Here is a 14,771-nt window from a genome sequence, read left to right on the forward strand (position 1 = left end):
GCAAATAGCAGGATGAACCCAAGCTTTAAGGAACGACTAGAATACGTTGTAAATGGAACAGTTTGTCTAATAACAGACGCTCTGACTGCTCTGTTCCAGTGCAGTCACTATTGCACAACGATGCAACGTAGCGTACACCCTACTACTAGCATCATGTTACAGAGTTAAATTCATTACTTACTGGACAACCTTTTTAGTTTTAATTGATTCTGTCATCGGCTGATTAGCGCTGCAGCTGTGCAGTATGCTGGGCAGGTCGTGGGCAAAAACAATGCTCATTGGTCGACTCTGGGTACACACTTGATGATTTGCCAAGGAGGGACGAATATGCAATCCTTCCCCCAATGGTCGATTTCAAAATGGGGTGTGACCTAACTTACACCTAGGCAGGGGCCCATGCAGTTTTTAGCAGTAATGTGTGGCTCGCAATAAGGCGGGAGGCCGGGCCACGGCATCCAATTTGAAATATTTTACACACACGCAGTCACATGTAATAACAGCTCTTCACCAGGGAGACTGGGACCAGTGTCTGAACTTAGTAAGCAGGCGCAGCACAACCAATTATCAACATTTCGTGTAGAGTGTAGACCCGGCACTTAAAAATAAGTGCCACTGCCAAACACTGAAAACCAGTGACACAAATGAAGCACTGCCTGCAGGTCTAGTAAATTTTTTTTGATTTTTCGAGCCCTGCACCGACATCCTGTGCCACCTCGGGGAAATCGCCATTCGCTATCCGCCATGTGGCCCTGGCTAAGCTAGTCCACCCTGGTGTTAAAGGATCCCACCAGGTGGTAAGAATCAGGGAGTTACCCTGACGTTCCTGACACTGCCAACAGGGCAAAGCCTCCTGGCACAGGACCCAGGACCCCATTCTGCCCTGCTTCTGGCAGTATCACATCGGTGGTGTTGTCCGTGAAAACCTTTACCAGCCTCCCCTTGATGGACGGTAGTAAGGCCTTCAATGCCAGACCAATGTCCCACAACTCTAACACACTGCTATGGAGCTGGGCTTCCACCTCTCCTATCCCCAACCCAGCATTGATGCATCAATTACCACCATCAGCTTTGAGTGTGTAATGGAGAGGTGTCTGTGGCTGGTCAGGTTGCAGTCTAGCAGCCACCACTGCAGATCTGAGCAGTCTCCTCCAAAACCTCAATGCCCTCTAACGGGTTTCATTGGTACCGAGCTCCCAAACTTCAGATCGCACTGAAGAGTCCATATAAGCCACCTGGGTTAGTAGCGGTACAGGATACATGAGGCAAACGGGCCAAAAACCGTCAGAGCTGCTGTCATAGAGATCCAGAACTGAGGCTGAAACATCGGGTTTATAGAGCAAATGTCCTCAACTTTTAAGTGTTGGAGGAAAACACCTGACCTGCACCATGTTCAAGGTAGCTCCTATAAAGGAAGTCTCTGTGAAAGAGTCAGGTGTGACTTAGGCTCGTAAGTTGAAAATCCCGATGATGAGAGAAGGTACACCATTGTCTGAAAGTGGCTTACCACTGTTGAAGGACGAGCACTGCAGAGTCAGCCAGTCAGCTCGGTGGGGAAAAACTTATATCTCCGCCAACTCTGAAGATGGACAGTGATCACTGCCAACACTTTCATAAACACCAGAGATGCACTAATAAGGCTAAAGGGAAGCACAGCAAACTGTAAATGCTCTTGGCCAACCTCGAACTGTATTTAATGTCTGTGGGACTGCAGAACGAGAACATGAAGTGCGCAGTCTATCATCCATTCAGCCAGATCCAGGGCACACCCCAAGGCTCATTCTCCACAGTAAATTGTAGAATTTGTGCGCGATATACCCAGATAGGTGCCCAGAAGTATGTACTGGGACTATGCAAGCAGACCATCCATTCCATAACATGAAGTGCGAGGAGTATCTGCTGAATCATCGCTGTGTTCAGTCTTCTCTTCTGCCCCCAGACTTTCGCATTCCATTCCGTTTACATTCTACACTAAATTAACAAGCAAAGATCTCAAGAGTGGAATCGGTAAAGGCAAGCTTATCTTATTTATGTTTTTATCTGCGTATTAGAACTGGAGTTACTTTTCCTGACTGCCTACTGTATCCAGATTTTTTTTAATCAGGCTATAATTACACAAATCAATTTCTTGCCTTTCTCCCCAAACCTGACTTCCTATCCTATGACGACTCTCCTCATCTTTAGGCCTTCTTTCCAGTTCACAGACTTCCATACTCAGTGAGACTGTGAGAAAACAATCTGTCCTGAATCTTTTGAGGAAAGTTAAACTGGTAATGCCAAAGAAGAGGACCCTGGATATTGAGCATAGCAATCTTTTTGAACACAGCAGAATACGAAGACTTAATTACATGCAAAACCACAGAAAACCGCACAAGTTCATACCTTGTCTACATTTGCTCTTGTTTTTGCTGACGTCTCAACATACTGCACACCCCATTCATCTGCTTTGCCTCTCGCCTCTTCGACTGGCACCTGTCTGCGCTCTTCTAAGTCCGATTTGTTGCCTACCACGAGGAGAGGGATTTTGTCCTCCTCCGCCTTCACACGCAAGATCTGTTCCCTTATTTAAAAGAAGAGAAAAAACACAGTACTATTCAGAATAACGTTCAAGCCCCAAAATCAAAAAAATACGTTTTAATTCAGATTGTGGTGGGAAACGTTTAACTGAATGTCTTTTCTATATTACATGTGCTTAACTTGACTAGTGGACACGGCAAAGCAGTATCAGAAAACGAAATTATACAAAAATAAAATTCAAATGGCCAGAGTTGAAACCACATGTGCAAAGTGTCTAAATCTAAAATTGAGAGTGGATCATACCTTCCTATAACGTTTTTTTTTTTAAAGACTTGTTAACTCATCTAGCCGACACTACGCTAACTTAAAAGGTTAAGCTTACTAATGTTTTAACTGGGAAAATATGCACCACACAGCAACAACAACAAAGGTTTCACATAAAGATACTCTATGAAGCTGACGATCTCATTTTCCACATGGACAAAAGAAATATTAAATACTGGCGCCTTTAAGGTCAACAGCAGTCCAAAAAGTATAAAAGATTTTCTCAAAATGTACAAAGACACTTAATATGGGCAGTTCAAATACATTTGATACTCACAAGGACTTAATAATTATGTGTTATAGGAAGGTGCCTAAGACATTGGATAATATTAAAAACACACTAAAACAGTGAACTTCCAAACATGTGTAGCCTATACCCAAAATATTAGTTTTCCAGTACAACACACCAATGCATTGGAACTTGTGGACTGTGAATAGCTATCCATTCACTGCAAGTGAAACCCGATCTTAATTAATAGTCAAATCAAGAGAGCTTTAAAAAGGGTAACAGTTCATTTTAATTTTCAGCTCATTAACCAGGGCATTTCAGGGGCCCATTAAACGCATGCACGCTGCTGAATGGATCGATTGTTAGGAAGGCACCCGCACCTCACACCACAACAAGACCCTTATTTAAAGGAAGGCTCAAGCTCATTTTAGATTGAGTGCAATTATTTCTTTTTGGCTTAACTTCAGGTTTCCTATAACATGTGGCTATTGAAAGCATGCCTTTACATGCAATCAGCTTTCAGAAAGGGAACCAAATTACAAAGCATGCGTTTTGAGCTCCAACAAGTAGGAGCTTGAAGTTTGTCTCCTCAAACCATTGACATATCTCTCGAAGAGCTCTACCCTTTAAACCCCTCCCCACTGTAGCAGAATTAGGCTACACGATATTTAATTCAGAAAATTACACAACAGAGGTTCCTAAACATAACTGATAAAGTTAAAATATTTGCTTGCACACCAAGATTTTGGGTCAGCCGAAGAAAGAAACTCTACCAGACACCATTCTAGTGTTCACAAGTCCGACGTTCAAGCCTTCAATTATCTCCAACTTTCTTCTAGCTTTACTCTTTTTTTTTGCAAATCATCTCCACCAATTTGGTCTCCCACTGGCCTTCCTATGACTCTTCAAATACTAGTGCTGTGAAACCCATTTAATAAATTTTCAGAAAAAGTATTGTCATCTCTTGACCAAATGTCTAATCTTGACAATCAAAAGCCTAATAATAATCACTACAAAACACCATGTACAATCTTGGCTAAAAAATATATATTTTGGACAGTCCCCTCCTCCCCTCGCCCATCAGAGCAGCAAAGAATCTGGGAAGCCAACTATCTTTTACTGAGATGGTCTATTTTCATTGCCGACTACACTTTCTGCCATTTGTTTGTATTTCTAAGCTCCTTCAGAATTGAAGCTTTTGTGGAATCACCCAAAAGATCGGAGGCTCTATCACACGAAGTGCTCCAGGGGCGCAATGGGTGTGTGCATCTGCTTTCTGAGCCCCGGAGGCACGTTGGCAGTACAGAAAGGGTGAGCACTACTCCTTCTCTAATAGAGTTTGCGCTAGTACTAAACGTGCGCAGGAGTAATCTCAAGAGAGCATTCATGCTTGAACCCTCACTGTAACCCAGACATCAGCAGAGGTGCCCCTTAAAAAAAAAAGTGAAAGGGTTCGCACCTGCATTGGGAAGTGCGCATCTGTTGTGATATGGCGTACTGTCGCAAGCAGCACCCCAAGCACAGACAAATGTGTGCCATGGTGCAGAATGGGACAGCACACCATATCTGCAATAGGGAGCTAACCAGACACCAAATTTACAAGCTGAACACTCAGAATGGATGCAAACTTAGAGAGGTGAGCAACGCAACCCTCAAGTGATCATATCGTTCCAGTCATACCTGCCTTCCAACAGTTCAGTTTCAACATTTTATAAGATTAGCGTTTTTTTGTTTTTTTACCCCAGATTAAATAAACTGCATTTGAAATTTTCGCCAAATGAAGGATACAATTGTTGAAGGATACAATTGTCACATCACACATGATTATTCAGAATTGTTTTTAACACCACCTCTCGGCCTGAGCACCTCTGCAATTTATCCTTGCTTTTTAATTTAAAGGCACTGGTGTAAACTGCTTTGGCAATCTTATAATGAAAGCCAGCCATGAAGCAATATCAATACTGTGAATGGAGACAGATGTAGGAGACCGCAGTCACACATGTTAAGAGAGACTACATTAGATATCATTTAACCAGCACTGCCAAGTACACTTTTGTATGCAAGGCAGCTCAGGGAGAGAGGGGGGGAGGAGGAGGGGGGGGGGGGAGATAATCAATCAGGACAAGCATCACTCCCCTATTTCCAACTACGCCCTACTATAGAGCTTAGGCGGGAAGGCTGTGTTTATGTGACTGAGTCATAAAGTGAGCGATTTCGGACAGCCTTACTCCAAGTCCTACTTGAGATCATGAGATGAACCAAGTGCACAACACTCTTCCCTACAACTAGTATTTTTGTATTTAGTGCTATCACATCCATTTTGAATATGTGTGCACTTTCCATATACAAATACATGCAGGTTAAGCAACACTGGCTAGTTTTCATCATGGTCAAATAATCTCACTTTTTATGCAAGTTTGCTTAAACCTCAGCTCCACACACATTCTTATTTTTGCACTGAGTTTGTACACTAAGACTGTAGTTACCAACACCAGCTTGAGGTGACTCATGTAGAGAACAATTTCTAAACCTAATTGCTTCCTTCAATCCAGAAGGGGCTTACCTCTCTCAGTTATGTATACCTTGCTTGTAGAGAGTCTTTGCTATTTTGTGCCTTTGTAGGACAACTCAGTCAGGAAAACCCCAGACCATAGATAATTCTTCCCCACAATGCCATTCAGGATTGACATCAGGTCCACTTTTTCCAATGTGATCTCGTGCCTATTAGCATATACGAGAGAGAAGCCTGCCTGCATCTGCATCCCTTTGCCCCATAAGTTAACCGACCGCTTTGGAGGGTGGTAAGATTCCCCAACCCTATGTACATATTCCAAAGATTCATTAGCATCACATACAACCAATACTTCCACATCATCATCCTCACATGTTACTCTACCTCATACCCAAGTAGGCACCATATACACACTCTGGATTTTCACACAAATCTCCTTACAGGCCTCTGAAAAGTGCCCCACTTTCTTGTACCTCTATCATTGTTTCTGTAGTGGGACACTCAATCAACCTAGGCAAATGCTACGTGCTTCCACATCTGCTGCATACTTGTTTGTCACTATCAGACACCTCTTTTTACCTTGTGCTTCCCCTTATCATTTCCTTCTCTTCCAATAGTATTACAACCACATCATAACAATAGTTCTTTCTTCACCAGTCATCCTTAGAATTCGATACTTTTATATCCAGGGAAACGTTTTGTATTCTCTTCACAATATTTACCAACATTTCCTTTAAGCTTAGGAATTTGTCCTGCATTCTTAGGTTATTTTATTATTAATCAGTGATCCCTTGTAAATGTAAGGATGTACATGAAGAAATAAGCCAACATGTGTAACACACCTACATACTGTTCTATGGTGTTGGGATGGAAAAGGCCTCTGCATGGTTAAAGACGTGTACCAATGCCCAACTGTACTGTTGTCTGGATCACTTACACTGATTTTTTCCTAGGCAAACACAAATTGTGCGTGCACACCATGACATAGACCTGTCTCGAGGATTGTGGTCTTGTTGGACAGGAAGAGGTGCCAAAATGCTACTCATAGTGGTGGAAGGCTCCACATACACCAAGAGTAAAGCAGCACAAGTGCTGTGGTGGCTGCATACTGTGTAGTGATCAGTGTTGTGAACAGGTCCCTTTTAACCTATCACTGGAGTGAGGTCTACAGAATCACTCCCCTTTTTAAAAGTTTTGATGCAGTGCTCTTAACTCACCCTAGGCCTACATCAGGTAGATGTGGAGTGCTGTGCAGGAGTAATGACTCCGCGCTGGATGTATGTGTGTCTGGGAAAGGTACAAAACAGGGATAGAGCAGTACAGTGTAGTACATGTGGGATTAGTGCATGTGCTGTGTATGTAGGCCTGCGAAGAATATATGACATGAAAGATGTAGTGATTTGTAGTACATGCGGGTACTTGTGTGAAGTACAATAAATGAAGGGTAAAGTGTTGTGCAGTACGCACATCGCAAGTGTGCGCGCTGGCAGTGTGTGTGTTTGCAAACAGCACACCCTGGTACAGTATAGAAATGTTTCAGTGCGCACAGACTGAGTGTGTACTGAATGTATGTGCAATTGTAATGGTACAATGCATGGAGGTAACAGTGCTGGACAGTAAGTGTGCTGTGAATGCACACTGAGTAAGTGTGCCTGTATTGGTACATTTAATGGAGGACGAGGGGTTCCATTTTAGGAAGCCCATGTCTGCCTGAAGACATGAGGAGTGGAGGAATCCCGCCCTCTCTTCCCCGCCCCAGGAATATGTGTGTATCGCAACATTCATGTGGGCAAGGCGGGACACCCAGGAGGAAGAGACCCTCCTTTAAACTTCAAAAGATAGCTCTTTGATTTAGAGATAGATCACAAGGAAAAGGCCTGGGCACATCTCGGGAAAGGAGCTAGGACTTATAATGGAATTATAAAGAGTAGGGCAGGGAGCCTGGGACTAACCTTTTGATGCAAATATTACTGTAGCTGACATCCAGGTATGAACTTTGGTCACTCCCATGAATTGTGTTGTAGAACAGTCAGCTGCAGAGTCTTGCCTGCTGTGACAGACATCCTTTCAGGAGGAAAGAAGAAAAGGAGAAATGTACACTTAAAAGCAGCAGAACCCGAACCTAAAACGTCAAAGACTAAGACCCTAAATCACATATAGTGTCTGGAAAAGGACTATAAGAAGGGGATGTTGAGACCGCAAACTTGTGTCATTTGCCAAGTAGCCAGACCGGCTGTGTGAGTAGAGGAAACTCTGCAAGAATTCTACCTGTGACCAGAAATGGGAACCAAGGCATGCTAGCCTCCCTGCTCGGTGAGCGGACATCACCCAAGAAAAACCAAGATCACCTGCCCTAGATCCTAGAGCACAAGTGCCTGCTTGCCAAGACCAGTGTGCCCCGTAAGGAAGAGGAAAGCAATGGAGGAACAAGGCCAAGAGGGGAGCCCTACAGAGATGACTCCCTGAGTGAGGTATGAGGAGAACGGCTATGCACTGATCGGATCATTGCACTGTTCAGGAATGGTCCGGTGATGCCATATACCAGGCGAGGGCCGCCGTGATCCAAGCTGTGTGGGAAGCACCGCCGCGGTGATACTATATGCCAAAGGGGAACACCGTTGAAACATTTGAGCCAGGAGCATGACACTTGGGTCTACCGAGATCGGCAACCCCGACTGCCAGAAGGAGCCACTGTAGTCAGGGCGATCACACCGGAAGAGTCTACGCCTGATTGAGAGTAATGCGGTAACCACTTACACCAGGAGGGGCTGTCGGACCCAAGTGTTTGGGTTATGGCTGGGATGAAAGGATTACTGTGACCGGCAGGTCAAGCTTGCCAATGGCCCCTAACTGAATACCAGAGCATCGCTAGGACACTGCTGAAGATGTACCCTTGCTGGAGTTCGTTAGGAGCGAGAGAATTCTCTCCTCCACACCTAACCTCCCTCGTGAGTGGATGAGTGACTTACCTTGTGTGGGCTGAGCGGGAGCAGCTTCAATCGCAGGATGGAGCTGGCAGCGCTGCTTGAAAGAGCCTCTGCCGGGTGATGCTGCATGAACTGCATACAGCCTGTCTTTGCCAAAAAGGATCTGGACTCAGGCACTACCACGGAGAGGGTACTCACTGTACCATTAAACACTTCCATACCGTTGCAGCAGGTAAGACCAGATCTGGGCCTGTGGGGCCACGGAGGTCTCGCTGCCAATGGTGCTGCAGCACCATGGACACTTTTGACTAATAATTTAAAAGTCAAATGGGAACTCTTGAGCTCGGCCTACAAGTACGCATTTACTGGATGTGGTCACCAGTGAATGGGGGGAATACCCCCGAACACGTTAAAAGAAAGTCGGTGGGACAGGGATTTGTCCGACTACTACTAGTCACGACCTCAAGGAGAGAGTGTTATTGCATATGAGTATCGTTATTCCTTTGCATCTCTAGAGTTGGAAATAAAATACTTATTTTTCTTATAAAAGCAAGTATTGGACTGGACACTGATTCATTGTTCTAACTGTGTGCACTTTGAGTTATGAGTCGTGTTCACTTATCTGTATCTTCATTCCCCCGCTGAAGGAGCCTTTGACTGCTCATCCACAGCTACCACAGTGTCAATTGCGGAAGAAGTACTTGGCCCATTTGCACAGTGTCCACAGTGGGTTAGGCCCCGGGACATTAGGAGTAAATGGCCTCAACCACCCCGGTTGGGCCCAGTAGTCCTTGCGTGTCCCGTGGCCCTCTGTAACGGGTTCTGACATATGGATTTCAGCATGTAGCTTTGCCAGTCAAAAACTCTGGTTTATCTCTACAGCTGTACTCTGTTTCTTCTCAAACTTCTCCTTAAACGCTGACTATGCACCGCCATATTAGTCATCGGACACTTTTTCAGTATCAGAAGCATTATAAACATCACTGCTCTTCCTGCTTGGTTCTGGCAGTCATCACAATTCTTCAGCATTTCATCCCAAGATTATGATTCAACATTGCCAATGTTTTTTTTCGTGCTTCAAACTTCATATTAGACAAACTCGCAATCTGGGACTAAATAGTGAGTCACCACTTGCACAGCAAAATTAACTAAAATATTTAAAGTAGTCATCGCTATCTGGCTTTTGCATAACAAATGTAACTATTATAATGTAGCCACCCTTGTATAAATGCAGATATATTTGGGGAAAATATTATTTAAGTGGAATGAATATAATAACATGCAACCTTATCAGTGGCCCTTTTCAATTCTCCGACATCACTACATTATATTCTAGATTATTAACATTACAACTGAATTCTTCCTTAAAGGAGTACTCATTCTGGACATAATCACAGCAATGATTCAGACTACGGTTTCATAGGGTTCCCCCATTCAGCCAGTTCCCAGGCATGTAGTTAGTTCATCATGGACAGAGAAAAATGGGCTGGTTGTCTTCTCTCAATAGTTTGGAGGTCAGGGAGGCTAGTCAAACCCTTACAGACTTTCACGACACACTGGAAAGGTTCCTTGGAATGGAGTGGAGAAAAGGAGTAGTACATTATTCATAGTTCGACAATTGCTGCACATGCCCAGGGGGATCGATGCCTCTGAGCCCTAGGGCGTAGAAGTGATAACAGGCTCTGTGAGAAGGGGCTGTTCTTGAATTGCCGTTAAGTGAGGAAGAGGGACGTGAGGGTGATTGCTTCATCCAAAGGGTGAGATTTACATAAAGCCTTCAACTGTAAACATCTCCATTGTATTATTCACTTAAGAGTATCCCATGATGAGAGGCCTCTCAGTGAGCCACACTTCCAACATGCCTGCTTCCCAACACTGGTAGGGATCCAACAAAAGTCTGATTTCCAGACTGCTGATGCACATCTGAAATCCTTGTAGAGCTATGGTTGACTCATTGCTGACATGGAACTGCTCTTCAGCCCTGCGTGGTTCAGAGGGGCTCCCCTCACATGCAAGGTGGTGTGGATGCCTGATTGAGTACTTTAGGACTCCCCCAGCAAAGGGATGTTGGCCTGGTATTTTAGCAGCTGCAAGCATTACAGCAGAAACAGCATTTCACAGACAACACACTTTGATACCAGACATATTGTTCTTTGCCTGGGGCACCTCATTCATTCTTTTTGCTTATGAAGATTCTTATTTTTATTGAGACTGATTCTATTCACCGTGTGTGCTATGTAAAATCTGCTTTATCAGCTGGAATATGAACCTAATCCTACAGTACAGTGAGTATTCATGCAGCATTTGTATTAACGCATACACCTTCAAAGATCTTGTCTCTCTATTGCTGTGCGGTACACAAATGTCAGGCTTCGCATACTAGGGTGGAATACTTGTAGCAAAATCCACTGGAAGGCCTATATTTTATGTTTATTTCTTGTGCCCAAACTATGAACCGCACTCAGGGTGCCTATACCTCAATGGCCTCTATATTTTCATTTCTTAAGAACGGCTGCTAGAAATTCTTGCTTACAGCAATGCAGAGCACCCTTACAGACAAAATAGTACTTTCCACTTTGAGATGTATGTAGATTTATTTTCAAATGAAGTTGGCTGTAATTGGCGGTGTAAAAAACAATACTCGATTGTGAGAAGCTGGCCTGGTATATGATGTCCACCAATGTAAGTAGGCACCTTGCACCAGTCCAGACAACCCTTATGGTGACTTAGGAGGTCTCAGACAACCTTAGAACGCTATGCAAGTGGTAGCTGTGGAGAGCAGCCTTCAGGCTTAGTCTTGAAGGAGTGAAAAGCAGCTTGTTTTACCAGAATGCAATCTTATAGAACAGATTAAATGAAAAAGAACAACACAAAGTATTTATAAAAATATGTTTTACTATATAATACTAACCAGCACGTTACAGTATCTCACACATGGAGATACACACAAAGCACACAATACTTTAGCAAAGAAATCACCGTAAATGGCACTAATACACAGTGGGCTCCTAGGGGGGGACCAAACCATATACTAAGAAAGTGGTGTAAGAACCACGACTTGAGTCAAGACAATGTCGAGAGGGCGTTGAATTGCTGGGGACCCACATAACCACATAAGGTAAGTAGATAGGGACCCCATGGAGAGTGTGTGTAATGTGGGAACACAATCGCATGCTCCGTACAAATCTATGTGTAAGTCGGGGTTGGATTTTTAAAGATAGGGACCCATCCCAGTGGACCCTGAAGAAACCCCGTGGAAGACAGAAGGTTGGAGAGCCACCCCACCTATGGATACCGTGGTACCCAAGTTACCTATCCCAGGGAAGCTGGGTGCATAGGTGTGAAGTGGCGTCGGAAACTGCAGTCAAACCCAATAGAGGACTTCAGGAAAGTGCTGCTGTTGGAAGGGAATGAAAGCGTCTGGAAGAATCCAAATGTGGATTCTCGAAGAGGAGTAACTGAAAGCAGAGGAGACAGAGTCTCTGTGACTCAGGGGTGACCAGGAGACTTGGAAGACGAATGCCCTCCGATGTCGGGTGCTTCACGAAAGATGGCGGTGACCTTGACTCTGCAGATGCGAGGACCAGGCGACTCTGAGGACGACCAGGTCCAGGATACGAGCTGCTGCACAAAGGATGTCGAGTGCTGAGGGGTCGGTGTCCAGCTGGAGCACCAACAAGCCTTGGCAAATGCAACCCAAGCAATAAGTCAAGAAAGTACATGGTTGAGACCAGCAAGGTCCAGGGGACTCGCCACAAGCAGGGGAGTCAGGGCAGGCGCCGCGCAATCAGGGGAACCCAAGGAAAACAAAGGTGACCCTCAAATGGACCCCCAGGCCGGAGGCTGAGGAGTCGCGAGAGGACCTCAAGCAGCTCACCAAAAGATGTAGGCCACAATGCATACGATGCGGTGTGGCTGAAGATTCTGATCACTGGAGGTGCTCGAGGTTGGGGCTACTTGGAACCCAAAGATCTTCTTGCAAAGATGTCAACCAGCCTTTGCAACTGCAAAGGGGGCGAAGTACTCAGGGGTTCGGTTATTGCAACCGCCACGAGGACTACTGGCCTCAAACTTGGTGAGAGGGTAGAGCAGGCCTCGGGACCTGGGGTAAACCACCATCTGTGTTGTAGAGCCTTCAGAGTCTAGAGGAGCTCAGGCTCTGCAGACTGGTCGACTTGGTTGCAATGTCTGTGAATGCAGGGGAGTGACTCCTTCACTCCAAGGGAGATTTCTTCGGTAGTCCTTGATGCTTCACAGGCCTTGAAAGGTATGATGCACAGGCACAGACAATGCAGCAGACTGAAAGGGAGATGAAGTCAGTCCCAAACGAAGTCCAGCGTGCCCAGATGGTAGAAGTGCAGTGGTTTCACTTCTAAATCTTTTCTCACAACTAATCTAGGGACCTACACCCAGGTAAGCCCTTAAGTACCCTAGGGAAAGGCTTGGGAAGATTCATGGGACCCTCCCAGGGGATGGTCTGGGCAGGGGGGGCGGTTACTCCCATGTCCTTTGTCCAGTTTCGCGCCACAACGGGAGCCACTGGCTCCCAGGAATGGTTTGAACTGGACTATGCACAGGGACACCAAATGTGCCCCTCATGCAGACTTTCAGGCGCTGGAAAGCGCACCCACCCAGCCCTTATAAACTAAATTCTGTCTGGGAAGTGGTCACACCTTCCTGCGACAGGATGCCTATTGTGCTGCCTTTCCCTGCTCGAGCTTGGTTCAGCAGCAGGAGGGCAAAAATGTGTCTTTGTTCGACAGCAACCATTTTTTGCTGTACGGGACTAGAAGGCTGGTACTGGGAACACTGAGAGCCTAACAGAGGGCTCTTCCAGTGCTTGGAATCATACCTCCCACACCGTTTACGGTGTGAGTGTATGATTTCAACATGTTTGATACCAAACATGATAGGATTAATTGCCATTTTCGAGATGGTCATCGTGTGATTACGCGGTGCCCCTCTATATGGTATACGGCTGCTTCACTGACAACCCAGGAGAATGGACTGAGGATGCCGCAGGGGTACCCTCTCACTTAAAACCAAACACCCTGCCTTCAGGATTGTAAAGGCCTGCTACAGGGGTGACATAGGTTTTAAGTGCAGTGACCCTTGGAAATACTAAACCTATATATTTAGTAAGTGGCACATGCAATGGCAGGTCTGTAGCTCCATTTTGAATGGGTGGCATAATACATGCTGCAGCCCATGGGAGACCTCTGCGGTACCTATGCCTGGGTACATGGGTACCATATACTAGGGACTGACAAGGGTACCCTAGAATCCAATCTGGGATGTACCAAGGTACTAAAATACAACAGTTTAGGGAGAAAGCAGATAGAGTAGGTCCCGATTAGCAGGATCCCGGTCAGACTAGTCAAAAACAGCATCACATCAAGCAAAAAGTCAGGGTAACCATAGGAAGCAGATCCTACTTTCATACATCAATGTTTTAACTGAAATTTCAGACAGTTATGTATTTCAGATGCCATTAACAATCTTTAGAAATGTTAAAAAGGAGGTTGAGAAAAATAACCTGAAAACCTGATGTTAGCCCTTCCTGCATTTTATGGTCCGTTAATTTATTTCTACTTATTGTCCCTCAATGGAATGATGGTCCTTCAAAAGGCGCTTACAATGCAAAAGCTCTCGAAAGAAGACATAGTTTCTGCAGTCATTCATACATCTTGATGTGCCATCCCTGGGATAGCATGCTCATTTTCTGTTTCATTCATTCTGTCAGCCAATGAATACCTAAACTCTGCTGTTGCAGTGAAGGACTCATGTTCTGTGATGGAGAAGACGAGGAGGAAACCTTCCCCACTTCGAAAGTAGTTGTCACGGATAGCTGCATAGTCTTCCTGCCCGGCTGTGTCAAGAATATCTATTTGGACCTCCTCACCATCAAGGACAACTTTCTTCCTATAGCTGTCAGCTTTTGTTGGTTCATAGTCCTCGACAAACTGAAAAACAAACCGAGAAGGTTTAAGCTTAATCAACATTTTAACTTTAAGTAACCCTACAACTAAAGATTATTCCATGCAGCACACCCCAAAAATCATACGTTGAAACCAATTACACTCGGACGAAATCCACATTTACCACCAAGCATGTTGAAAAACATTTTGTTTACAATGCACTGAGGTTTCTAATCCAAAAGAGACTTAACTCTACATCCAACATCAGTATTACGCTCCCACTTTCTCATCATTAGAAAATTACTCCTGTCATAATTCATCACAGATGCAACAGCTACATAACCATA

The 14,771-nt window shown here is 44.8% G+C and overlaps 1 protein-coding gene across 1 annotated transcript in view; it reads right to left on the reverse strand.

Moving 5' to 3' along the window:
• RALB (RAS like proto-oncogene B) overlaps nt 1-14,771 on the reverse strand; it is a 251,721-nt gene that overhangs the window by 52,905 nt on the left and 184,045 nt on the right. The window contains exons 3-4 of the mRNA XM_085645976.1: nt 14,261-14,469; nt 2,380-2,557 (exon numbers count right to left, since the gene is read on the reverse strand). Of these exons, the coding sequence (XP_085502102.1) occupies nt 2,380-2,557; nt 14,261-14,469 (387 nt within the window). The remainder of the gene's footprint in view (nt 1-2,379; nt 2,558-14,260; nt 14,470-14,771) is intronic.

This window comes from Triturus cristatus, chromosome 3_1, assembly GCF_964204655.1.
Source record: "Triturus cristatus chromosome 3_1, aTriCri1.1, whole genome shotgun sequence".
Taxonomy (NCBI): domain Eukaryota; kingdom Metazoa; phylum Chordata; class Amphibia; order Caudata; family Salamandridae; genus Triturus; species Triturus cristatus.